The 25,982-nt window shown below is 41.3% G+C and overlaps 3 protein-coding genes across 3 annotated transcripts in view; 2 read left to right on the plus strand and 1 right to left on the minus strand.

Annotated features, from left to right (window-relative positions):
• Positions 1 to 798: 798 nt before the first annotated feature.
• On the plus strand, positions 799 to 14,817 carry msh4 (mutS homolog 4; the record flags this gene model as incomplete). Its single annotated transcript, XM_042218154.1, has 21 exons — positions 799 to 826; positions 8,028 to 8,111; positions 8,324 to 8,461; positions 8,556 to 8,719; positions 8,802 to 8,912; positions 9,046 to 9,161; positions 9,238 to 9,411; positions 9,502 to 9,674; positions 9,775 to 9,842; positions 9,931 to 10,005; positions 10,149 to 10,213; positions 10,312 to 10,481; positions 10,579 to 10,715; positions 10,868 to 10,971; positions 12,263 to 12,387; positions 12,980 to 13,180; positions 13,276 to 13,394; positions 13,491 to 13,619; positions 13,823 to 13,997; positions 14,080 to 14,168; positions 14,454 to 14,817. Coding segments are annotated over 21 exons (2,637 nt in total), but the record flags the coding sequence as incomplete, so codon positions are not given.
• On the minus strand, positions 5,794 to 7,037 carry vcpkmt (valosin containing protein lysine (K) methyltransferase). The gene is made up of 5 exons (XM_005916738.3): positions 6,749 to 7,037; positions 6,483 to 6,596; positions 6,302 to 6,374; positions 6,071 to 6,190; positions 5,794 to 5,985 (listed from the first exon to the last, which is right to left on the minus strand). Exons 1-5 carry the CDS (start codon positions 7,003 to 7,005, stop codon positions 5,881 to 5,883), a joined length of 669 nt encoding a protein of 222 aa, XP_005916800.1. The 5' UTR covers positions 7,006 to 7,037; the 3' UTR covers positions 5,794 to 5,880.
• A 236-nt stretch (positions 14,818 to 15,053) lies between the features above and the next one.
• Positions 15,054 to 25,982, plus strand: part of ktn1 (kinectin 1) — a 24,352-nt gene continuing 13,423 nt past the window's right edge. Inside the window, exons 1-12 of the mRNA XM_042218215.1 lie at positions 15,054 to 15,300; positions 20,536 to 21,239; positions 21,534 to 21,692; positions 21,804 to 21,920; positions 22,007 to 22,137; positions 22,278 to 22,382; positions 22,541 to 22,681; positions 22,874 to 22,980; positions 23,207 to 23,351; positions 23,896 to 23,992; positions 24,091 to 24,275; positions 25,140 to 25,208. Coding sequence (XP_042074149.1) covers positions 20,537 to 21,239; positions 21,534 to 21,692; positions 21,804 to 21,920; positions 22,007 to 22,137; positions 22,278 to 22,382; positions 22,541 to 22,681; positions 22,874 to 22,980; positions 23,207 to 23,351; positions 23,896 to 23,992; positions 24,091 to 24,275; positions 25,140 to 25,208 — 1,959 coding nt within the window. The 5' untranslated portion in view covers positions 15,054 to 15,300; position 20,536. The remainder of the gene's footprint in view (positions 15,301 to 20,535; positions 21,240 to 21,533; positions 21,693 to 21,803; positions 21,921 to 22,006; positions 22,138 to 22,277; positions 22,383 to 22,540; positions 22,682 to 22,873; positions 22,981 to 23,206; positions 23,352 to 23,895; positions 23,993 to 24,090; positions 24,276 to 25,139; positions 25,209 to 25,982) is intronic.

The following is a 25,982-nucleotide window of genomic DNA, read 5'->3' on the forward strand; positions in this document are numbered from 1 at the left end:
GGGGCAAGGACAGAGAGTGTAAGCAGGTTTTATGACCTCTTCTCTGTAAAGATGAGACCTCCCGGCCCTTCTGTCAATTCCTTCTGCGCTCAGCAAAAATTCCTTACATTTCCTATGAGGATAGGTTAGAAATGGGTGTTCGGTCACAGAAATAATGAATAATGAAGCTTGTTCTTCTTTTTTATGAAGCATTAGGGTTGTCAGGTTTTGCAAAAAAAAAAATGTTGCAAATTTGACTGTTTTTACAGCAGCAAAGAAACAGGTTCTGTCAGGACCACACCAGCAAATGAGGATAATCAGCACTTGTTTCTCATGAGTCACCAGTGTCATAATTTGCAGAATAAGTAGGGCTTAAACTTCCACTGATCTGTGCAAGAATGTGTATGACAGATTTGTCTTAGCCGGCCAAAACGCGTGTTTGTTGGTGTGGTTCCCAGGACAACGGCCTGATGGGACCTCTGCCAGTGTGGCCTGGTGTTTTTGGTATCACACTGGTGGCTGGCTGCTGCACGTTTCCAATGAGTTCCTCTACTCTTTATGGAAAGGGGAAGAGTGGGGAGAAATCGAAAGATAACCTAATCTTTGCAAGACAAGTTCTGCAATATTGGAATACCTTTTATTTTTTAAACTGAATAACGGCTTGTCCTTCATTAGTCAACTTCAAAAGTTTTTAAACTACTCAGGAGAATCTGTTGTGGGTAGTATTGTAGCTGTACTCCTCCCATGCTTAGAATTGAATTGTGCTTGTGGTTTTCAGGGGTGTGGTTTGTCTTCCTCACTTGTCTTCACTTCCTCTAAACTCCAGCTGCAGATAACATTTGTGAAGGTAGGTGCTACCTTCACAATGCTCATTTTTCTGACTGCAGGCCCTGAATATAGTCATCGCCACTTTAATGTTGGCCTGCAGGACGACAGCCACACCCTTCTAGCTAATCACTCAAGGATTTGAGATGCATGCACAACACTAAACACCATTATTATTTATCTGCCAAATGGTAGGAGGGAACACCTACTTTAAGCCATGGTTTGCAGAGCTTAGTTCAGTGGCTTATTCTCAGGGACAATAAAACAGCCTCTTTGGTTATGAAACTACCCTCTATCACTTGCTCTCTGTCCTCTGGTTAAATCCCGTGCCCCTTCTTTGAGTGCGTTGTTAATAATGAACTGCACAGAGCTCAGTTTAAAACGGGTCCGGAAGTGGCTGAAAGTCGTTTTAGGTTTCCTGTTGAGGTTAACACTGTAGAATGCCATTGTAAATGCTGCATTTCTCTTTCGGTACCGTAGCTGGGGCTGGAATTTGTTTTGATTGCAGGTGTTTTGGAGTAGGTTTTGCTCATAAATGAGGTTTCCTACAAGCATGTTGTGGTTTTGATAGTGAGTAATGCTGTGCAGTGCAGGCCAGTTTCATGAGGTTGAAAATATGAGGCTGTGATATCCAAGGTGCACTCTGGGCATAAGTCCAAAACGCATTCCATTCATATCTGAAATGAGGGTTGCTTACTGTGGTGAAACTGCAAATTCAGAGAACCAGAAAATAACTGTTAAGTGTTGGAAGTCCACCTGACATATCCAATTTGTTTGTTATTGCACAGACAAAGTGCTCATACAGGCATTAACTAATTTAGGTCACAAAGAAAACCGTTTCGCTGGCTGACATCCAACCTGTTCAGTTTTTGTTTTGTTTTTTTAAACCTCAGAGCTGCTATTTATTTTCCGTTACACATAAATGTGTCCAGAGAGTACTCTTGAAAAGTGATAAAATGTTTATGTGTGCACCAGTTGAACTGTGGAACAATGTACTGTGCTTTTTGAACAGCACCACAAATAGAGTAAAGAGTGTTAACCATCGTTGCTTTCAGGTGTCAGAAGTGCTACAGACTGGGAGGAGGAGGGGCAGGCATAAATGGTGCTGCAGCTTGAGGCCTCTCGAGTGTCTTGCTTGCAAGGAACAGAAATTTAAGTCTGTTTCTGAAGTAAAATGAAATCAGTTTGATTTTTTTTTTTAGATTACTTGCTTATTTAATGCATTGGCCTAAGGCCTATTCATACAGTACACAGAACACTGACGTCCACAGTGTTAAAGGATGAGCCACTAAGCAGTGATTATAACACTGCAGTGTGTACTACTATAGACAGCAGTCATTCACCCAGGAGCAGTATCCACCAACCGCATGGAGTCACCCACAGCCTTCACACACTCGCTGACAGGATGATGAAGATCCATGCAAAGTGAACTCAGAGACTTTTCTCAGGAGCTCGCCGCCACACTGTCACACTCCATGACTGACTACATCTGTGTATGTGACACGATCGCTGTAATTACAGCAGAGTCAGTGTTTCGCGTGACAGTGCATCTGGATTAAACAACAGTTTGGGTTTGGAAGGAAGTCTCAGATCTGTGGCGAGCCAGGCGATGCGACACACTCACTCACACACGCAGTCCAGATTCAGACTGTTATGAGGTAATGACTCAGGGAAACTTTACACAAAAGCACACAGCTACACTGTTTCCCTGCTCTAAAATTCTTCCTTCTGTCCTGGACCACCACACATCTTTAAAATGACAAATTCATCACTGCTCTAGTATGCCGTGGAGACAGCAGTCACAGGAAGTGAAGTCACAGGACCTTTGGTATTTCAACCAAGGGATCAATAAACTACTACTACATTTTTTGCTGACATCAGTATATGACCATGACTGTGCCACATACACTGCACATATGTATATATACTTGTGCGTGCATATTATGCATATTATTTTAAAACCTAATATTGCCTACAAAGACAATCAAATGACCTTTGATTAACAAATGTCATTACAGGCATAGCGCTGACATTAGTGCACTAACAGGGATGAAAGGAGAGTAAAGTGTGTGCAGTATTCTCACAGTGCTCCCCTCTCAACTGCAGCACAGCTGTCTTAACAGCACCCCCGCCCTCCCCCTGTTCCCCTGCAGGGGTGTGTTTGGGGGGGGAGCATTGTGTTTCTATAAGCTAGTTGTCCCATTGGGCTTTGCTTCCCTGGCACGGTACCACCTCTTGCTCTCAGATCCAATGAACAATGAGTGCTGCAGATTATTAGCATTGTTGTGTCCCATCTTTCCAGATGAGGATAAAGAGATAGCTGAAAGAAAACAAATACAGTGCTTGGTAAGCGAGGTCTGGCCTGCTCCCTCTTGGTGCACCGTAAAGTTCAGTCGGGCTCAGATTGCTATGTAAAATGGAGAGGGGGGTGTCTGTGGATACACCTTTGTGGAATCAGAGGAGTCACTCTTTCATGCAGGCCTTCTTCTATTTTTAATTAGCCCAGTTTGGTGTCTATTCTTGAGCCACTCCCTTAAAGTTTGTGAGAAAATGAGTCTTCCTTTCTGGAGCAGTGTCTCTTGGCTCCAGGCAGCGTGATGATGGTGACACAAAGGATCCTCTGTGTCACTTGGCTGTGATGCAGCAGAGTTGAGCACACCACACGGACTGCTGGAGTCAGACTCTCCTCCACCCATCTGGTATAGGGGGGAGTGCTGCACTGCTGCCTCATGTTAAATTGTTTTACAAGAATGCTGATTATGGAATCCATTGCAGGTGTTCACTAGCCCAAGACAATAATTAAACTTAAAAAAAAAAAAAAATCCCAGTATGCATTAGATACTATGGACTTGTGTTCCAAATACAGGTTTTCCACACCATTAAGAGTTATTCCTACTTATAGCACCATCTGTTGGCAGAAAATGCCCCCATTCTGTCTTGATGGTTACCAGAATCCACAGTCATGTGCATGTGTGTCTGATATATATGATAACAGATTACCGAGACACTGCTGCTGCTTCACTGTGGGCTGTCCTCATTTACAGTGGGCCTTCCTATTCCCCTGTTGTGTGAGCCTAATTAGTCATCTATAGGAACAGCACAACTACACCGTTTTAATTATTTTTGGTTAACATTTAAGGAAAACACCAGGGATGGGGAAATATATTTTGAGTTACTTAAGTGGAAGACCCATGGATGGGGTGGGGGAGAAAGTGTTGACACAGAATAATGGAGCTCCCCTTTACCCCTCTAATCTCCTCAGTAACCCCTCTGGGTCCTGTCCCCACCACACTGGGGGGCATGGACTTATTCCCAGCTGTGAGTCAAATTAATTAGGCAAACGTGTCCCAGCCAAACCAAAGCAGACCTTAACCGCAAGTTAATTCTGACTGTAACGGTCCAGCTGCACAATGTGCAAGTGAGAGTGGCACAGGAGGGCCACAGGGAATGATTATCTTACATGATCCGCTGTAGTTATTTATAGTAACTGTAAATAAAAATTAAAAAGCAATTAAACTCACTTGCTCCTTTCTTCATAGGCATTCTCATCGACCAACATCTGTAATCTGATTCGATCCCACCACACCCCTGCCTCTCTTGATCAAATGCTCATTTTAAACATTCACATGTTCAGTTAGAAGAGACTGGTTAACTGGTTTGTTAGCTGGAACAGAAAGGTATACACATACAATTTTCTTCATGTTTTCAGATTGCTTGATTTCATGTTGACTCTATACACAAAGCTAAAGCACCTGCACATGTAGTATTATTAGCCACTGCTCTGCTCTACTAATAACGCCAACTCTTAAATTCAGGGAAATTTATATACAGTGGGCTTTTCAGCCTATTAAAATAGGTAAGTGTTGCATTCATCCAGTGATCATGTTGGACCATTTCATTAATGTGTAATCAAACTTGGATCTATTGTACTATTTCTTTCATAAATCAATTTGAGTATTTAAGGGGATCTCATCCTGTCAACTTCAGTATTAACATTTTACTTGGCCTGAGTGTTTGAGGACAACGTGCTCATTACCCTACAGCTCTACTGTGTAAACAGACTGCAGCATGAAAGGCTGTGAGGGGCCCCTGCATGCCTGTGGGAGTATGGGGCGTACTTCATGGTTTTATGCTTGAAAAGGAACCATAATCTTCCACCTAATCTGGGGCTTTGAGTGGAATTCCCCTCACATGGACGGCAAAAGCTGGCATTGCAGATCTCTGTTGTCCTCCATTTTTAAAGATTGGGGACCCCACATAAAGATATAGATTGAAATTTTTAGTTATACATTAGATTTGTTACCCTAACCTCACTTCATATGAAAAGTTAACAGAACTGTCTTCACATCTTAATATTTAATTGTTGAGCGAGCAGCCTGGCTCTTTAATTAATCAGTGCACACAATTAAATCCTTTCCTAAGTTTCATATTTTAAGCAACTACTTCTTACAAGTGTCTGAATTTACATAATTCACAAGATGAAAATCACAAAGAAAACCACTCTAAACACCACTTATCACTGTTATCAGGTGCTTATTTCTGCATGAGGTTATCTATATTTTTATGTAAACATGTAATTGTACATATTATCCAATTATTTAATTATCACTTGCTAAATATTCCAAGTTTAATGACATACAATGGGAAAATATGTCTGTGCTCAAGAGCAGAAGTCCAATAGGTTTCATGTTTGCAGCTTTTTGCAGATGCCTAGGGCGTAAAGGCTTCACTTTCACATCTGCTTAACTGTATTTTGTGTAAACAAGACGAACTGCAAAGACCCAGGGGGATGATGCCTCTTGCTCAAACAATGCACTTGTTTCTCCGAGCTGTCCTTCACATGTCTGCCATCTAGCTTCACAGCAACAGAACTACATGGACTGAAAGGGAACTCTACTGTTTTATAGAGCAGGAAAAAATAGTGTCTGTGTGTTGATTTAATCATGTGTGCTCCAGTCAAATAACACACACAGTAATTTAACAGCATGCTTCCCTTTAAAAAGTTAAAAAATTTAATATCTTAAACAAGCTCAGTACACTGTTGCAAGTTTCAATGTCACAATCGGAGTCCGATAATCAGGCTTTTCTTCGAATGTGCAGAATGTGGATGTCTGGACTGCTAAATTCTGGGTCTTGTTTCTCTGAAGGAATCTCCTCACAGCAGAAGTTCTGTTGCAGCAACTTAAAAAGAAATGAGAGCAGGTCAGACGATAGCTATGACAAATATCTCCACTTAGTTTGTGGGGGAAAAAAAACATAATTTAACCTCAAAAAACTGCCTTTCCACTTCTGGGTTGACACCCTCAGTGCGCTGCTCATAGCAGCAAACAATGCAGGTCTCTGGTCCACAAAGCAGCTTCAAGCTCTCCACCAGTGGAACAATTGACTGTATGGAAATAAGATGACTCACAATGAGACATACAACACTTTTTCAGAATGATTGTAATGTTGCAATCTTGTAGGGGATCATAATGGATTGAAAACTACAGGAAAGTACCTGCTCATAATAGATGCAATCTGCCATAAGGACATAATCTGGGTGAGGCAAGAATTCAGACACATCTTCACCCCTGTAATAGTGGAAATAAAATATTAAGCATATGCTGAATGTCCCGCTGAAGTATTACTGTGAAATTTATATTAGGAGCATAAGACAAATAGGAAATGTAAGTACAAACCATTTCAGTACCTTGGCAGTTATGGATCCACTGCTAATAAGCGCCTGGTTTTCTTGGATGTTCATCTTCAACAGGGTCTGTAAATCTTCTAGGTCTGTTACTATTACCTGTGCTCTGCAGGAATTTTGTTTTAAAAAATATTAATAAATCACCAATACTGACTTTTCCCATATGATTACTAAAACATAGTAGTAGTGCAAGGAATGACGTTTAAATATTTTGATATTTAAACACAACACTAAGATCACATATAAAAAATAACTCACCCTAGCGTTGCTACCATAAGACCAACTACTCCCGTACCAGCTCCCAACTCTAGCACAGTCCTACCAGACCAAACGTTCACACCTGAAGACGGATCGTAAAACTGCTTTGTCTCTAAATACTTTGCGAGAACAATAGCTGCATCCCACACAACGCAGCCAACATCTCCCAAGAAGCACTGCTTAACTTTTAGGGCACAACCGTCGTTTCTGTCTATTTCTCTGACAAAATATTCATTCTCGTCCGCCTTAGCCGCCATGTTGGCCAAAACAGAAACAGAAATAGAACTTCCGGTCTGATATATTTTTCTAAATAAAAGACTTACCTCGCCCAAACATTAGGACTGGTGCACAGAGTTGTGCTTGATGCTTTAAAAAGTTATGTATTTCTAATATTTCTATCTTATTATTTTAAAAATACAATCATAAACAATGAAAAGTCTATGACATCACAAGATACGACAAGAAATACTTTTATTATAATATTTTATAATATTTATAAAAAAAATAATAACACAATTAAAATTACATTTTAATAGCAAAAAATCAAACAGAATTTAAACAGAAGTTGCAAAAAAAAATTAAAAATAAAATACAGTTAAATTAAATTAAATTAAAGACATGAACGTGAGCGATGATTGGCGGGTCCTTCCACCGTAGCACATTTTAAAATTATTTAAAATTATTTGAAGCGTACCAAGAACCATGGTTTCTTTTAGAGAGTGAAGGCTTATAGGGATTTCTTCTTTTTTTCTTATTTTCTTTTGACCTCATAATAATAACAACAACAATAAAAAAAATAAAAAATAAAAATTGTTTTGTGTCTTCCCGACTTGAAGTGAATTTTTTTGAACATTTATTTGTTTATTTATTTGTAGTTATTTTTTTGTAATTCACAATAACTGTTATTAATGACCGAAAAAAGAAAATAATATTAAAAAATAGATACATTAATATTACTACAATTAACTTGACGTGCCGGAAGCCGTGACGTGTTCGCGCGCCACTGCAATTGGTGTGGCGGCGGTAATTATGCTTGCTAGCTGAGAGAACTAGCAGCTGAGAAGCAACTTCATACTGTTTGTCGAAGTGTAGTAACTGAATATTACCGATGTACATCTGAGTCTGTGTTTGTTAGTTGCCCTTCCTCTGCATAGGTTTAAAATGTTTGCCAGCAGCACAGAGGAGGTAACTGATGGTTACGCCTCAGCATGTGAACAGTCGTGGGGTACTGTACCTAAGGACAAAAGTGGACTGAACGAAACCTCCTCTTGTGTCACAGCAGCTTCCTCTGCTTCATCAAAGCAAAGTTTAAATGAGGGCAGTACGAGCTCCCGCCACGGCCCATCATCTGGAACGGCCTCAGGTGATGTGCTAACATTAGCAAGTTTTATTTTGGGGGGGGGAGAGTGAGATTAGATAACAAAAAACTTGCTAACATTGACATTTCTGTTATGAAATGATCAATTTTTTTAAATTGAGAGCAGTTGGGGCACCCGGCAAAATTTGGCTCTGGGCATGACACAGCAGTAATAAAACTGTACTACACCTCTTTTCTTATGTTTCCTATTGCTATAGGTCAATTACCGAGCAGCTGTAGAATAGGCAAGCCAGCTTCATTGCTCCTTTCATCTTGTTCAGAGAGCTCATCTTTCCACAGCCGTGGAGGAACGCCGAGACATAGAAGGACCCCAGGGTCTGCTGGGGCACCTACTGGTACATATCCTGCACAGAGTTATTGATTACTCTGGTATTAATGAAGCATATTTTAAAATAAGATATTACTATTAACAAAGAACTTTTTATGCAGGAACAAGTTGCTCATCTGGATCCACAAACGCTGGTGCTTCTGTGGTTGTGGTAGTAGTTGAAGGACGCGGCTTAGCCAGAGGAGAGATTGGCATGGCTAGTCTCGATTTGAAATGCCCAGAGCTTGTTCTCTCTCAGTTTGCAGATACAGGAACATATGCCAAGGTAAAACACCCATGTCCTACTGTCATTTAGCACTTAAAGACACATGGAATTGATATTTCAGTCATGTGTTATTCATCTGAAGGTCATAACCAAGATTCACATCTTGGTCCCAGTGGAAATACTGATGCCAGACACAGCCAGTGAGAAGGGGAAAGGAACAAAGCTGTTCAATCTCATCACTGAGAATTTTCCGGTACAAATGCAACAATAACACACAATTCTTTTAAACAAATTTCCACTTAAAGTAGAGAGTAGCCAACTTGTGCTTAAGTATTCACTGAGTTGCTGTGGTGCAAACTAAATTTTATTGGGTGTTTTTTCTTTAGGGTGTACCTTTCACTCCAGTGCAAAGGAAGTATTTTAATGAGAAGAAAGGGCTGGAGTACATTCAGCAGCTGTGTGCCCCAGAATTCAGCACTGTTGTTATGGAAGTTCAAGCTAAGTATGCTATAGATAGATAGAGAGATACTGTAGCCTAATAATTTTGTCATTACCCAATGTAATAACTTTTTTTTTAGGTACTATTGCCTAGCAGCTGCAGCTGCTTTGCTGAAGTACTTAGAGTTCCTCCAGAACTCTGTCTACGTTGCCAAGTCCCTTAAAGTGAGCTTTAAAGGGAGTGAGCAGACAGCCATGATTGACTCAGCATCTGCCTCTAACTTGGAATTGGTGGTTAATAATAGAAACTACAGGTGAGATGGAAAGCGATGATAAGAACAACATCTTTTTATGTAGTTCCTCTGTCATGCAGTCTGACTGTGCCTTTTCTTTTTTCGTTCTAGGAGTGACCATACTCTTTTCGGGGTACTCAACCACACGAAAACACCTGGTGGTGCCAGAAGGTTGCGCTCCAACATTTTGGAGCCTCTAGTTGATGTGGAAACAATCAACACTCGCCTGGATACCATACAAGAGCTGCTGGAAGATGAGGAGCTTTTCTTTGGCTTAAAGAATGGTTGGAAGCAGGCACAAAAAGTTTGAATCATTATAAGTATTCTGCATACTGAAAGTTGGAGCATATCTGCATTGACTGTTTGTTCTTCTGGCCCTTTTAGCCATAAGTCATTTCCTTGACATTGATCAGCTGCTCTCAGTTCTCGTCCAAATCCCAAAGAAGGAAACAGTGCGTGCAGTACTTTCAGTGCTTGTGACAATATTCTGTTTGTTTACTTCTGTGCATTTGTCACTACTGTTACTTTTTTCTTCGACAGTTTCAAGTCGCTGAAGCAAAGATTGCACATATCATTCAGCTGAAATACACACTGGACCTGGTGCCGAGGTTAAGGGTCTGTGCCGCTAACATCCTCAAACAAAATCGCCCAGTAGCCATGGACAGAATAAGAAAACAATTAATTCATTAAAAGCTAATTGTGACTTAGTTGTAATGCAAATACTGAGTCTTTGTTAAAGTGTTATACCATTTAAACAGATGTTGCTGAAGAACCGGAACACAGCTCTGCTCAAGGCATATCGTACAACACTTGAGGATAACAGGTTGTAAATTTTGTGCTTATGTACGATGAACTGAATTTGCTAGTTACAATCTCCTGTCTACAGACTCATTCCACTGTGTACATTTATGTCTGCCTCAGGTTTGACATGATACTGGAGCAGATCAAGACTGTGATCAATTATGACACAACTTACATCAAAGATAGCTTTAAAATGCGCACCCAGAAGTGTTACGCTGTGCGCCCGAACATCAACAAGTTTCTTGACATTGCCCGGAAAGCTTACACTGAGATAGTGGACGACATTGCAGGTGTTAATGTTTAGTGTTTACCAGATAACTTTGTCTTGCGATGTTTAGGTAATCTGTTCTTACCTTTAGCCAAGCTTCATGTCATTGTGCTGCACAGAGCTTGTGAACCAGCTGGGGGAAAAATACGGCTTGCCAATGCGTACTAGCTTCAGCACAGCTCGAGGTTTTTTCATCCAGCTGAAGCTTGAAGGACTAACCTTACCAGAAGGGAAACTCCCCTCAGAGTTCATCAAAGTAAGGTCCACTGAAGGCAGCCAGACTTTTAGCAAAAAATCGAACTCAGCATTAGTTGTTAATAAAGGAAGCTAAATTGCCGCCGGTGGGACAATAAGGTTGACATTGAATGAAGAGGGAAAAACCTGCATTTCAACATCTTTTCACCTCAGGTAACTAAGCACAAGAACAACTATGGCTTCACCACTGCAGACCTGATGAAGAAGAACAGCCGGTGTGAGGAGGCCCTGAGGGAAATCTTTCACATATCTTATGTGTAAGTTGATCATTATCTCGTGACTTACAAACATGAACAGAAAATTGAGGTAAAGGCATATAGCTTTGTGGCATGACTGTTCTTAGCAGTTTTACAGTTTTGTACAGTGTTGTGCAAAAGTCTTGAGTTGCCCCTCATTTCTTTGTTTTGCTAGAAAACTAAAAGTTAGAGCCAAAACTTTTAAATTTGGGTTAAACTCTCCATAAGAGCTGTCGCCACCAATTTTCAGTGCAATCCTGTGATATTCAAGCATACCTCGTTCTTTTCCTCCCTGTTTTCTTTCATTAATGATGGCTCCTTAACAGCCACTGAAATCATTTCTGATGAGGCGTCATTGAACAGTAGAGGGATCAACTAAAGGTCCAGGTGCATCTCTGAGGTCCTGTGTGGGGTCTTTGGTGAATTTTTCCCAATTTTTTATAATGACTCAACTTTCAGATACTGTTTATCTGCTGTAGATAGTCTTTTAGGCCATTTCGTTTGTTTTCACTTGTTCATTATCAAATTTTATATCAAGTTCATTATCAAAGACACACTGCACACCATGCTGAGATGTGCCAAGTTTTAGCCTTTTGAGAATCACCTTGTTGCTGCAAAAGTATTTTACATTGTAAAACTTTATTATTTTTGGCAATTTTATAGATTCACCTAAAGACAGTGGAATAAATTATGTCTTTTGTGATAGGCTGTCAGTAACAAAGTTTCTAAATATACAATTTAAAATGGGTTCTTTGCTAAGCGTTAGATCCTTTTTAATGCTTAAATGATTCATAGATCAGCCATAAGTCGCTTAACAAGCAAAACAATATTCGTGGGAAAATGGTCAAGTACAAGGACTGGAAAGAAAATTTGTGAAAAATCAGCCAGTGTCCAAAGAAAAACTTTGAAAGACCTTCAGAAAGCCTGGAGAGCTATTACTCAAGACAAATAAAAGAAAAATTACAGAAAGTTTTGGCTCTTTGGAAGCAAAATATGAAGAAATAAGGGTTGAGTCAAGACTTTTGCACAGTATTGTAATTGCAGAACTTTGATCTGATTTACTGATCTTTACCAGTTGATGTTATTTAAGGGGTTACTTAACTCCTTTAAAACCAATTATTCAACTCATGCAATAAACTGGGGAATGTAGATTTTTCTCCGTGGCCAAGTTCTGTTTTTAATTATGCTTTTAAGGACATATCTATTAAACGTTGTTGTACTCTCTGTCCACTAGGGGGCACTGTTTATTAGCCATAGTTTCTGTTCAGTTCAGTTTTTATTTCCCTGAATCATGTAACCTGTCTCCATACAGGGTGATATGCCAGCTGCTGAGAACTATCCATGAGCACATTCACTGCCTTTATAAGCTCTCTGATGCTCTATCCATGTTGGACATGTTGCTGTCCCTGGCAAATGCATGCACCATCTCAGACTACGGTAAGCATGAATCACTGTTGATTCCAGCTCTCAAGTCAGTCAGACTGTCATATTAACCATGACAAAGCCTGAACTGTTGTCTAAAGGTGTGCTGTGTGCTGCACAAGGCAGCACCCAGCCATCATCACACATGACAGCCAGAAGCGCCTCTACTGAGCTGGCAGCTCTGCTGGCCTTAGTTCTTTTCTGTCTGTCGTGGGCAGCACCAACCCAATCAGCCATGTGGGTGGTGAGTGCTGGCCCTCAGCTGTCTGAAAGTGTCTCGTTATAGACACGTGCTGACTGCCTGCCCCCTTTCTATCCCAGCCAGCTTGTACTCAGATTACCCGTCTTACATAACTGCGCACTGATGTGCTGTACATACCGAGGCAAATCTACCCAGCAGAGGAGCTAACTGCCTTACCTCTAGCAGAAATCGGTGTGTTACTATGTTATGACACCTTTAAGTGAACGAGTAATAAATGGTGTATATAAATATAATTTTATAGATGGCACGTGTGTGTGTGTTTTTTTCACCAAACATTAGAAATGAATGTAAGGCTCAGTATGTAAACAGAGTTATTTATTTGTGTTTTTCTGTTCTGTCCGCCAGTGCGTCCAGAGTTTACAGACACATTGGCCATCAAACAGGGCCGTCACCCAATTCTGGAGCGAATTGGCAGACAGCAGCCCGTATCGAACAATAGCTACATCTCTGAGGGCAGCAACTTTGTCATCATAACAGGACCCAACATGAGTGGCAAATCCACTTACCTCAAACAGGTGGCGCTATGTCAGATCATGGCTCAGATAGGTCAGCAGGAAGTTATAAACCCACCTTCCCCATGTGAATTTTAAATGTAGGCCTGGTCATTTCTGTGCATTAATTCAACACTGTTTTTATTTCAGGCTCGTTCGTCCCTGCTGAGTATGCTTGTTTTCGTATTGCTGATCAGATTTTCACCAGAATTGGTGTAGATGATGACTTTGAAACCAACTCTTCCACATTCATGTTAGAAATGAAGGAGGTACACATTCCTAAGTTATATTTGAGCAAACAAAACAAAAAACATCAATCAAAAAGATCATTAATATGTAATTAACTGAGTGTGTCTGTCCAAAAGATCTCTTACATAATCCACAATGCAAGTGACAAGTCCCTGATTATTATAGACGAGTTGGGGCGTGGTACCAGTGCTGAGGAAGGGATTGGTATTTGTCACTCAGTCTGCGAGTTCCTCCTTGGCCTGAAGGTAGAGTATGCCCTAATACAGCCCTGCATCACCACTCCTTTCTCTAAACTGAAAACCAGATGGTTCCGGTTCTTATGCACCATATTAGCTACTTAATTTATTATAACTTATTGTTACACCTGTTAGATCAACAGTGGAACAGTAGAACCAACAAAGAGGTTGGGCATTCTCCTAATTTTCAAGGTGTGTCCTCTTTCTTGCAGGCGTTCACTCTGTTTGCTACACACTTCCTTGAGCTGTGCCAGCTGGAGTCTCTGTACCCGAACGTGGAAAACCAGCACATGCAGATTCAGCATACACGCAGTGGTGACACTGGTGCAGAGAGCGTGGTATACACATATTTGCTGAATCGAGGATCTTCTGAAGAAAGACACTATGGTACAGAGTCAGTAAAATCCAACAACAGCCCTGTTGGCATTTTTCATGGAATCAGTCACAGAGCTTGTTTTTGTTTTTCTAGGACTGAGAGCAGCAGAAATGACAGCCCTTCCTTCAAGCGTAATTCAAGAGGCAAAGACAATTGCTTCAAAAGTTAGCCAGCAGTTTTTGGTATGGTTTAGAAAGTTCAGTTATTGACTTTTTGTCCTAACATCTTTGGGTCGTCAACGTCTTCTCTGTGCCTTTAAAATTAACAGTTCATTTTTACCTGTGCTTATATGGAAGGTCCCATTTATGTGCCACAGTATTACAAATTATAATCAACAGAAAGCCAGCGTTAGACACTGAGAGACAAATGCTGTATCATGGCTAAATATGTATTTCATTGATAATAACCAGAGAATTCAGAGAATTGCTGGATAAAAAGAGAAGACCTAACATGTTTTATTCTTTCAGGCTAGACATCACACTGATCCAGAAACTCAGAGGCAGCGAGCTGTGTACCACCTCTCCACACGCCTGCTTCAGACTGCTAGAAACTCAAGACTAGACCCCGATAGCCTGCGGATGTATCTGAAAGGGCTAAAGAAGCAGTATGAGGCAGAGCTTCAGACTGCAGGACAAGCAGTGGATGCAGAGGAGCAGTGACTTGACTCTAAGCCTTTCAGCATGGAGGAGCTTTTATACACTTTCTTTTTTGTCTGTGATCTCGACATGACACCCTGAGTTTAAAGATGACCTTATCTGACATAAACAGATATACAAATGTTTTTATAAACGATGTCATAATAAATAGTTTCTGTGTAAATTTGTTGTGATTGTGATTTTTAATGCAAAGTAAAACATAGCAGAATGTGCATTAAGTTAATAACATCTCACTCTCTTAGTTTACAATTACATAAATATTGCCGTAAGCCATAATGGTAAGCAAAGATCTGCTGGAACTTGTCATACAATTATAGTACTCTGGTCTGTAGACTTTGGGGAAGTGCGCTGGACCACACCTCTTTCAGTATCGTAAGATTTACGAGCCAAGAATGTTTCGAAAGGGCGGTACTTTTTACTTATTATTTGTAATGTGATGACATGTGGCCTTCGGTGTGCCACGAGTCTCAAAATGAACGCTCCTTAGCAGGCTGACTGTGACCCGCCCCCGCGAACCAGAAACAGCAGATTCTCTGTGACGGATAGCGCAGAAGAAAGCCGGGTTGGAGCTGCCCTGGGAAGGCAGGAGTGTGCTGGTGTCAACGCAGAGCAACGCCATTTCACTACTAGCTAAGGGAACAGCAAACTGAAGCTACAGGTATTTCTAGCGGCTGTTTCTGGAAATCTTCTATTCGTTTCTTGTGAAAAAAGCTGCTCATCCCGTACTTAGCACAGCTTAGCTCTTCACGTAGGCCTGGGAACGGCCCTCAGGACTTTAACGGAAGGATGGGGACGGGTCAGAGATTTCAAGAGAGACGGAGGCTAGGATCTGAGGAGGAATGAGGCCCGTGTGGGCAAATGTCCACCCCTCCAGAGAGTGTGAAAGAGAGTCAAAGTATTCCGGCTAACATTTGTGTGGTCAGTTCTGTCGCCTCTGTACTAATTGGATTGGGCAGCTAAGGCTAGTGCCTTGCTGTCGTTAGTTTGCTAGTTAGCTAGCCCATTCATAGTGTTGAGCTATAGCCACTGAGTCGAACTTAAAAAGTGGTGACGGCTCTTTTCGCTCATGGATTTATACACAGTAGCAACTGTTTATGACCGTGGCCGGAACACAGTTAATGTCCAGCAGTTGGACATTTTTGCTCGTCATTCTGGGAAGTCATCTTTGTGACATGTGTTGTCTTTTCTTTCGTTTTCGTGGTTTGTTTGAGTATGACGTGTGATAAATGACCTAGCTGGGCTAGCTTGACAAGGAGCTTAGGCCACTTCTGCTTTTTTTGTGATTACATGCTGCGATCATTGACAGTGTTCCTCTAAGTGTAAGAATAGCTGCCATTGCTGACTAGTCAGCACAAGGCCCACGATGCTACGTGTGGCATGACCTAGCATGCTGGGACATTTAGGGCTCAGCTGGTGAATGTTGAGGTGACTCGGGGCTATATCACCAAGTTTAGGTGCTGGCAAGCACAATAAGAAGGGATTATAATGGGGATCGTGACCAAACACGTTACTGTTGAAAAGTGAGACTTTGTTAAACTGACTTTTACTCACTAAGTAAACACAAAACTAAAGTACGTCTCTGAAGGAGCTTGAGATTTCTTCCAAGACCTCACTGCCCCTATTTTAAAAAGCCTTTAGGGTTATGCCTCAGCTCCCTCTCTCTTTTGATGAAAGCATTGTTAGCTTTGCTTTACAACAGTGCTCGTTTTAGTTTCTTTGAGGTCTGTCTGTAGATGGGTTCTAATCTGAAGTGTTTTACTGTTGACATACTTTCCTGGATAAAGCCTGACAGGCAGGATCATATCCTTGCAGATAACTTTTTTGTTAATGTTTTCTAATAAAACCAAAACCACAGTCACTGTGTACTTTGGTACTTTCTGTAGTTTATTGCCAGAAGATTGATAAAGATGAATGTCAGTATTCAGAGAGAGCCAACTTCCATTTGACTTAACAATAAATCTAAGGTAGATTATTTTAATTGCCTGACTATCAGACTCTTTGTGGGTAAAAGGTGTTGTTGGTGAATATGATATTTCTTAAATTTTAAGAATAAAACAACATATTACAACAGTCTAGCTAATCTATGCAATTATTATAAATCAGAATACAGACACAAAACATGTAAATAAAATACAAATGACATGTAGAGATGAGGTTGATATAATGGCATCTCCTTTGAAGGGCAAAAACCCCCCCCCCACGCTCAAGAGTTTACTTTATTAGACAATGGTGGAGGAAGTAGAAAAAACAGTGGTCCATTTTTAACCCCCCATTTGTTTGTGGTTTGTGCTCCTCTTTTCTGTCTTCTTACCCATTTACTCTCCAAATGGTAGGGCCTGTAAATTGCCCCTTCCTGACCCTAGTACTGCCAGATGTCACTTCCTGTTGAAAAGCAGGTCTTCTTTCCCGCTGTCGCCAAGTGCTTACTCAGGGAAGACCATCTAATCATTGGAATTTCCCCTCTAATAAGTCTTTGTCTTGAAGTGACTGTTGCTGTAACCCTGTACTAAACTTGAATTGAAAATGGCGCACTCTAAAGAAGCAATTTTCTTTTCATTACAAAGATGTTCTTCATCATTTCAAAGTAATTATAACATTAAAACATAAAGGTAAAGTGACTGCTAGTGCACCTCCTACAGTTTGTCGTGAACATTGACTTGCTGCTAGAAATAAAAATCCTGCAGATACAGTCGTTACAGTCATAACGATTATATGAATTTATTATGTTATTACCACTTAATTACATTTTGTAACACATTTTCATTTGGCCATCTCCCCACCATTCTACTGTAGGTTTGATCCAGAAAAATAGTTTTCATTTTTCATAGTGTTTATTAAACTTACACTGGCTATATAATGTATTGTAGAGAAACTGCACACTTGCTAAAAAAGCTCAATTTTTCTGTAGTGTCCTGGACTATAGATGTGTTTTAAAATGACTTGTTGCCTATTATACATTTATTATGTATGCATGGCCTGATTTTCAATTACTCTCTGTATTGCTTTTTGGATCTGATAGTTATCAGGAGTTGTCTCTGTGTCCATGTCTGCCAAAATCAAGAGGGCTGGCCAGCCAAGTGGTTAGATTCCGGGGAGCCAATAACCCGGGAGGGCTTTGTCCTGCGGGCTCATTTTGATGCTGGAACAAGCCTCAGGCCGTACAGAAAAAATCTCATGCACCTTCCAGTCTGAGGCTAGGGACTCAAAGCAACCAAGCCTCATACCTTCATACTGCTTACCCCACCCACACTTTAAATACCAGGAAGAAACGCGGAGTTATTTTGGCACATAATGTACTCTGGCATGGGAGTGTCCTCTAATATGCAATCAGCAATTTCCTGATCTAGCAGCAACTGAAAGTTAATGATTTTATTTACACTAGAAACTTGTGTTTGTAGTACATAGTTTAAAAGGGCTTCTTCATGTTTTGACCTTTTTTTTAATATATAAAACCTGCAGTGTGTTCCAGGTAGTTAATGCTTGGGGCAGTCTCATCCAGAACTGTGAAATATATTTTCTTATTGGTTCAAGTGTAAAGCTTGAACGCTGAATGAATGGCACATTTTCTAATGAGGTCACAGATAAGATACCAGTACAAAAGACCAGCACAGAGTAAAATCTCTTATAAAGACCACATCTTGGTGCATGCTTTCACAGATATGTCTTTGCACACCGTTTATGTTTTCTGTGAGTGTGAAGGAATTCAGTCCTTGGGTTGGTTGAATAAGACAGCCATTTTCAATCAATTATTAAGATGAGACAATCTGATGTATTTGAGTCAAAGTAAAAGTAAAAATGTTATGTAATAAAAACTGGACCCAAAAAAAAATGTTTCAAAGATGTTACATAATGGGGAGCTTGTAGTTTGTTCACAGGAAAGGCGTGCTGTTTCAAAGGCAAACAATTTTTCAAAATTGGATCAAATAGTAGTCATAATGAGCCTGATGTGTTTTTATGTGCTGCGTGTAATGGGAAGGGTTGGGCGAGGCAGGGAGGGGAGAAGGGAGTGAAACAGTATCAACATTATACTAAGCCTGCCAGTCCACAGGAAGCCCTGCAGTGGAAAGTTATTCTTAAATGTATTATCATGGGTAATCTGCTTAATCCAAATTACTAAAGACGTCTGCTCTACAACAGTGACTCCTACGCTGTATTGCTGCCACAAATCTTGAGTATAGTGGGATTGTGTCGCACTTCAGGTCACTCACTGTCGCTGCCACTCTGCATTGTTAGACACAATACTGCTGCCGTCACCCAGGGCTTAACTTACCCCCACTGTCAAAACACGGTGGTTTAATTTTTGTGATAAGTCGCCGTTTTGCACGTGGTGTCATTGTGTGTTGATTTGCAAGAGGTACTTTGCAGCAATGTTGTAAAATGGTTCGTTTTTTATTTATTTTTAGTAAAGTTGCTGCCATTGCTGGAAATTTGCAAAGAATGTGACAAAAACATCTTATCGGGGCGATTAAAGCGAAAAAGATATGAACTAGGGAGGAAAAACTGGAGCCTAAAGGGGAAATTTAGGGGGGAAAATGCCAGTTTGTGCTAGTTTATTCTTGCTGCATAGCCTTGAGGAGTCAGCTCAAACTCACCACATAGTTCCTAGAAATATCTTTGGCAGATGCAAAGCTGATGATGTCTTAGGACCACTTGACTCTGTAAACTCTGTTTGGGGTGGAGGAACATCATCTTCTTTTGGCTTTATGCAGGCGGGGGCCGAACTGCAGCTGCAGCAGATCTCATCCTGTGACACTTGGACGTAGGTGTATTTTTGCCCCTTGCAAATCCGGTCCGATATGAGTTTAGAATAACCACCGTGTCATTCTTGTGGGGGCTGAAAGAGGGAGGTGACTATTTAAGACACTGTGAGCCATTTTCTTTTTAGCCTAGTTGCCTTTCTAATGATCTTGACCTATTTGGTCCCCTTTTAAACCAGGGCAAACAAAGTTGAGTCTCACAGTCAGTGTTTTAGGCACAGGTGTGTCTCTCTGTACGCAAGTTACACATGTGTACATACGTTAAGCTGTGTGGCTGGGGGACTGTCTTCTAATTGGATCATATTGCTAAGAGGGGGCAGGGTGTGAAGAAGAAGAATCTCCTCTCCTACCTTCTCAGCATTACTGGTGTGCTTACACTCCAGCCCCTATGTACACCTATCATAATCAATTTCCACTCATGAACTCTGCCTAGAGAATCAGGTCTGAACACTGTTCTGAGGTCTATAACCAAAGAGTTTGTGTAAAGATGCATGCAGTTTCAGGGTCTGAATAGTGAATTCAGTGTCCAAGTGAATTAAACCGGGATTCTTTTCTGTTTTCAAAAAGATGTCAGTTTGCAAGGAGATCTATAGCTCTGTCCTTCACTCTCCTATCTGTGAGCTCAGTAAGCAGTTTCCTGTTGAGTCTGTTTTTGCAGTTGCAAGTTTCAAATCTTTGTGAATGCAGCATGTTGTTCATTCTGCGTATTCTAGTCCCCATTAAAATCAAAAGGCAGATAAACTGGGATTTTTTTTTTACAGTGTGACTGAAAAAGCGCTAGCCTGTGAGAATGCAATTTCTTAGCCTTCGTGAGGGATCCACCCTTCACTTGTCACATTCAGCCATCACTCTGGCTCCTGTGACTGAAACTTAATATGCTCGCTGAGAGACCAGCCAGACTTGTTAGATGGGAAGCAGCAGCAAGCTTACTGAGAGTATAAATCCTATAAATCTCATTATATCAGTTTCAATATTTGAGCAGTTTATCCCCTCAGGATCTGCTATTTAGCTGTCTTTATCAGTCTATTAGACTTTATCTATTAAAATTTCAAAGCAATATTAAGTGTAAATTGAACAAGATAAGTTTCCTAAACTAAGCTTGGTTTTGTTTTTCTTGGGTTATTGTCCACTTTCAGAATGGCGGTGGATATCTACGACTCTCAGTACCTGCTCATCCTGGCCCCTTCACTGGTCATCGCCCTCATGTTCCTCTTCTTCTGGCTCTTCATGAAAGAAACCTCCTACGATGAGGTGCTTGCTAAGCAGAAGCGTGACCTCAAGTTGCCACCAAGCAAGCCAGACCCCCGTAAAAAGAATGAAAAGAAGAAGAGCAAGAAGAAGGAGAGCTCCAGTGGGGGAAACGGCGGAGGAACCGGAGGTGGGGGGGAGTCAGAGGAGGATTTGCGGGATTTCGATGTGGCTGAAGGTGCCAACAGCTCCACTGTGGAGGTAGAGGAGGAACCTGTGTCAGCTGCTACCCCTGATCCTGCTCTACCTACACCCACTCCCTATGTGCCTGTTTCGGTGTCACCAGAGGCTCCTACTGGTCTGAGAGAGAGAAAGAAGAAGGAGAAGAAGGCTGCCAAAGCTGCTGCTGCCGCCGCTACTGCTGCCGCCGCCACCACAGTTTCCCCCTCTGAGGAGCCAGAAGTGAACGGCTCCAAGCCAGTCAGCTGCAAGACAGAGGCACCATTGGCTGCAAGCAAACAGTCCAGCACACCCTCACCGAAACGTGAGGTTCAGGTCCAGATCCAAGCTGTTCAGGCTCCCGTTCAAGCTCAGACACCTCCCCAGATTTCTGGGAAAAAGAAGGAAAAGAAGAAACAAAAAGTGGAGTCTGGTTAGTAACCAAGGGTAATGTTTAAAATGGTTGCAGTTTTGTTTTTTGTGGTTTGTTTGTTTTTTTGGTTTTTTTTGTAGAAAACATGAGAACTGCAAGTAGCAGTTTCATTTGGTTAGTATTTGTTTGAAATTACAGCAGTTGCGGTAAAATTGAGAAGATATATTGCTGTAGTTGCTACTTTCTCAAGTTTGGATATTTGTGCCAGTAACTTTAATGATAATTGAGCATTCTTATTTAATAAATCAAGGCAACCTGAGAAGGTTTTCTGAACTTGCCGTCCTGTCTTTCCAGCAGATGAGCAGCATACAGAGGTTAAAGTGGAGCAGGCCCCAGCTACTGTCAAGAAAGAAGCTCCCATTGTGGCTGAAACCAAAGTTTTAGATGGTGCAACTCAAAGCGTGACCAGTGGCAAAAAGAAGAATTCTGCCAAGAAGCAGAAAACTGATCATGGTAATGATGATAAAATATTATGTTATTAATTAATAACATTAAATTTGAAGAATTTGGCTCTATTAAGACTCTAAAGACAAAATCTAATAAAGAGTATTTTCTGAAATCCAGTTGATGAAGCCCATATTTTGCCAGACTCAGCAGCTTCTGCTAACCACCAGACAGCCCATAACGATGACGCACCATCCAAAGGGTCTGGCAAGAAGCAGAAAAACGAGACTGATAAGGGTAAGAGGTGAAAGCGTGAGTTTTTAATCCCAAAATATTTGTAAGCCCTTTTAAACTCGGTTTCTCGTTTTTGCTGGCCTTAACAGAGAACACAGAGGTGAAACTGAAGGAGCTGCTCTCCGGTCTGTCCAGCCTGGCTCTGTCAGATGCAGAGGCCGTCAGTGTGATGGCTCTACTGCGAGAGAAGAGCCCTAATGCCGTGGACGCCTGGCACAAGGTGAGAGATTAATAAGAGATAAGCTGAATTGGGTGCTGTCACAAACAACATTCCACACTGTTTGCATTTGGCAGGCCACCCAGTGTTTGTAGTTGGACTTTCTATGCCTTCTTTTAAAATGTGTTCTCTTTTGCTGACAGTCCTCAACTAGGCCTGACCCGACTGCCCAGGAAAGGGAAAAGCTTCTGACAACTCTGCAGGAGGAGGCCTCCATTGCCAAAGACAAAGTGAAACAGCTCAGTCAGGTCTAGAGTCCAATCTTTTTCTTTCTTTTTTTTTTTTTTTTTTTTTCCCCCTAATGATTGTGACATGACTGATTTCCTTCCAACTTAATCGCTGTAATGCTGGAATAATTCCGCTTGGTTCAGTAAAATGCTTAATTTATCTTCATACTTTGCTTCAGGAGCTGCAAGTTGAGAAGCAGAAGACAAACAGGGTGGAATCAATGATGAGGGAGCAACGCGCAGCGATGGAGAAAGAACTGGGCAGTATGCAGGTCAAAGCACAGGGCACCTACCAAGAGCTCCAGACAATGCAAATAAAGGTGAAGCCTTACATTTCAACTATTATCAGTACAGCAAGTACTGGCCTGTATTATACTTGATAACACTTGGGTAACTGCTAGTGTTGTTTAAGAAATGAGGAATTTCAAAAATGTGAAGAAAAAAACTTCTGGCAGCTTCTTTGGCACTCCAGAGAGAGTTGGTGAAGACGGAGTACTGTTAATTGTGTGTAGTTTCAGCAGGTGAGGGAGCAGCTGGAAGGCCAGATCAGTCGATTGCAGCAAGAGAACAGCATCCTGAGGGACGCAGTCAGCTCCGCCACCAACCAGATGGAGAGCAAGTCAGTGTTACACAGCTGTTCACGCTCCCTAGAGTTCCATACATCTCTCATGCTCAGCGTAGTGAAGCATAGTGATTCCAGCTATCTCTCTTAGTCACCTCATTGTCTTTTTACCTTATCTTTCGTTACACAATAGTCTAAGCTATTTGTAGAATGCTTCTGCTGCAATTTCCCATACATATCCCTTAACAAACGCATTTTCATGTCATGTACGTGTGCTTGATAGGAATTCGGCCGAACTAAACAAGTTGCGTTCCGAGTATGCCGGCCTGATGAAAGAGCTATCAGACAGCAACAGCAAGCTGCAGCAGGAGGAGCACCAGAGGAAGTCACTGGAGGTCAGCTACAAGCAGAACGTGTCCCAGCTGGAGGTACGCTAATCCAGATGCGCGGCGTGTTTATTTAGCCTGTGCTTCAGTTTCCCCAGCTGAGACAAAAATGAACCGAGTTGTGCAAAACCTGGTCATGCTTCAAATCTGGTTAACGGGTGTGGCAGCATTACTCGGGAAATGGGAGGAGGTTGTAGTGGAAGTCCCGGTGAGGGTTATGGGAAACAGAACCTGAGCTGGAAGGATTTTTGTTGCCTTTGGAAGCAGGAATGTTTGAGGCTTTGTGCTGTGTATAAACAACACTTTTCTTGCTAGACACTCAGATGAGCCTTTCCCGACTTGTCGCAGATCACGATCATAAAATGGAGATTTAAATTGCTGGCTCAACACAAACAAGTCTTGGCAAAGAGCCTTAGTGCGAGAATTACACTGTGTAGAAAAAAATCAGAAAGAATCTGCACATAAGCCTCTAGATATTCTGATGGATTTCATAAAGTTTTAATTTCCTCTGCAAAATTTATACGATCGCTCAATTCCAATGAAAATGTATGGAAGGAAGGTGTTCAGAGTTTGTATCTGTCTCCAGGCACAGCTGCAGGATGCTAAGCGCCGCTGGGAGGAGCTGCAAAACTTTATCCACAGTGTCAATGCCGAAAGAGAGAAAATTCAGACCTCCAAACAAGGTGATAAAACATAACATTGCACCAAACAAAAGTTTTAATTCTTGTGAACCCTAAAAAAAAATGATGGTGCCTCAGTGACGGCTGTCGTGTGGTTGCAGAGCTCCACAATCAGCTGCTGGCAGTTGAGGCTGAGATGAGCAACAAGAACAAGGAGATCCAGACTCTACACAGCAGCCTGACTGAAGCTGTGGTCTCCAAGGACCGGCTGGAACAGAAAGTGAGGGAGCTGATGGAAATGTCCAAGCACAGTATGCAGGACGACTCGCTCCAGGCCCGAGTTCAGGTGTGCTCACAACTCGCAGTGCCAAACCTGCAGCAAGAAAAATGAAACTGTTATTGTAGTTACATGGAATGATACCAAAATGGATGTGAATGATCTTATAGTCCTCAACCTAATGCTCACTAATGACTTGTGTTTAACAGGAACTTATGAATGAGAACAAAAGTCTTCAGGTCCAGATCTCTACGCAGGTAAATGGGTCAACTTCACACACTTATCATTTAAAGTCAATATGGGATGAGTACCTAGATGGCTCTGTGTGTGTGTGAGAGAGAGAATGTAGGCTAATGACATTTCTGTTTGATATCTAGGCCACTCATGTCTCCCACATTGAGGAGCTGCAAAAGCTGTAAGAAAGATTTCATCTTCTCAGATATTGTGGATCACATTCCAGGCTGTATCACTGAGCTATATTTCATCTTTCCCTGTGTTGTTGTTGTTTTCCTTTTTTGCCTAGTTTGGCTGAAAAAGAGCTGCAGCGAAAAAGTCTGGAGGATTCTCTAAATGCTGAGAGGAGCAGTGGGGCTAGTAGAGAAACTAACATGCAGGTATTTTCAGAAGAGCACTTCACTACAGCTTCTCTTACTAACATTGTACCGGTTCATTAGTTTGCAGGAATGTGTTGCTGTGGAAATGTAGTGGAACTACATAGTGGAAATGTACTTTGAAGTCCTCTTCCCCACGGGAAGAGGGCATGCTCAGATTTGCAGATATTTTGGGTTCAGATGACAAATTGATTTAATGCACTTCCTGGTATTGTAAACCTAAGACAGAATTAGGAATTCTTTATAATTTCCAAGTGATTGCACAGTATGTCAGATCCTCCACCGTCTTGGCATAATAAGTGTCGTCTGTATTCATCTGCAGGCCTTGCACAATGAGAACATGTCACTGAAGGCAGAGATTCAGAATCTGCAGGCACAGATTTCTGATCAGGTTAGTTGTGTTGCTTTGCTTTACTGTTTAAGAAAAAAAATCCACTATATGTTGGTGTGGGTTTTTTGTTTGTTTGTTTGAGAGGTTGTTTTTCATTTAAAACAATCTACTTTTGGATGTCCTCTTGCAGACTGCATCCCAGCTGGCTTTGGACCAGTTCCAGAAGAGGTGGGTATGAGAACTGGAGCACATTTTAAATACATCAGTGTCTTAATCTGTCTATGAAATAAATGATCCAAAATTCTTTGAACAGTGTCCGGGAGAAGGAGGAAAACATGAAAACTGTAGAGGGCCTGTTGGAGAAAGGGTTGATTGAGGTGGCCAACAAAGAGGAGGAGCTTAAGGTATCTGTTTTCTCTAAAAGACACAATCAAAACATGCTGGCTCATATAAACACATTTATCTGACCACAGCTTCCCCTAAGTGACTCTGCATAATACTGTTGGCCTGCTAACCACAATCTTTAATTGATATGAAGTCTTAAAGTCATTTGTTTCCCCTAATATAGACTGCAAGGAAAGAGAATGAGTCACTTCAACAAGAAATTGAGGACCTTAAGAAAAAGATGGATAAACAGGTGGGTTCTAAAATGATTATTAAGAAGTATTTCCTGAATTTTTGATTCCTATTCTGTATATATATTTTTTCCTTTTTTCTTCCCTCTAACTAAAGGTGTCTTCAGAGCTGATGGTGGAAGAACTCCAGAGCAAGTAAGATCAATAAAGTTTATTTTGATTATTTAGTACAAAGGTTTAGTTCCAACCATATCCTATT

The sequence above is a fragment of the Haplochromis burtoni genome, unplaced genomic scaffold, assembly GCF_018398535.1.
Source record: "Haplochromis burtoni strain Fernald_Lab_line unplaced genomic scaffold, NCSU_Asbu1 Contig_16, whole genome shotgun sequence".
NCBI lineage: Eukaryota > Metazoa > Chordata > Actinopteri > Cichliformes > Cichlidae > Haplochromis > Haplochromis burtoni.

Bases quoted from the DNA above. Each gene is read 5' to 3' on its own strand.
- vcpkmt (XM_005916738.3), bottom strand. From the start codon at position 7,005: ATGGCGGCTAAGGCGGACGAGAATGAATATTTTGTCAGAGAAATAGAC. The intron at 6,597-6,748 runs GTGAGTTATTTT...AAATTCCTGCAG, and splicing joins CTTATGGTAGCAACGCTAGG to AGCACAGGTAATAGTAACAG. The intron at 6,375-6,482 runs GTTTGTACTTAC...CCACTATTACAG, and splicing joins ACTGCCAAGGTACTGAAATG to GGGTGAAGATGTGTCTGAAT.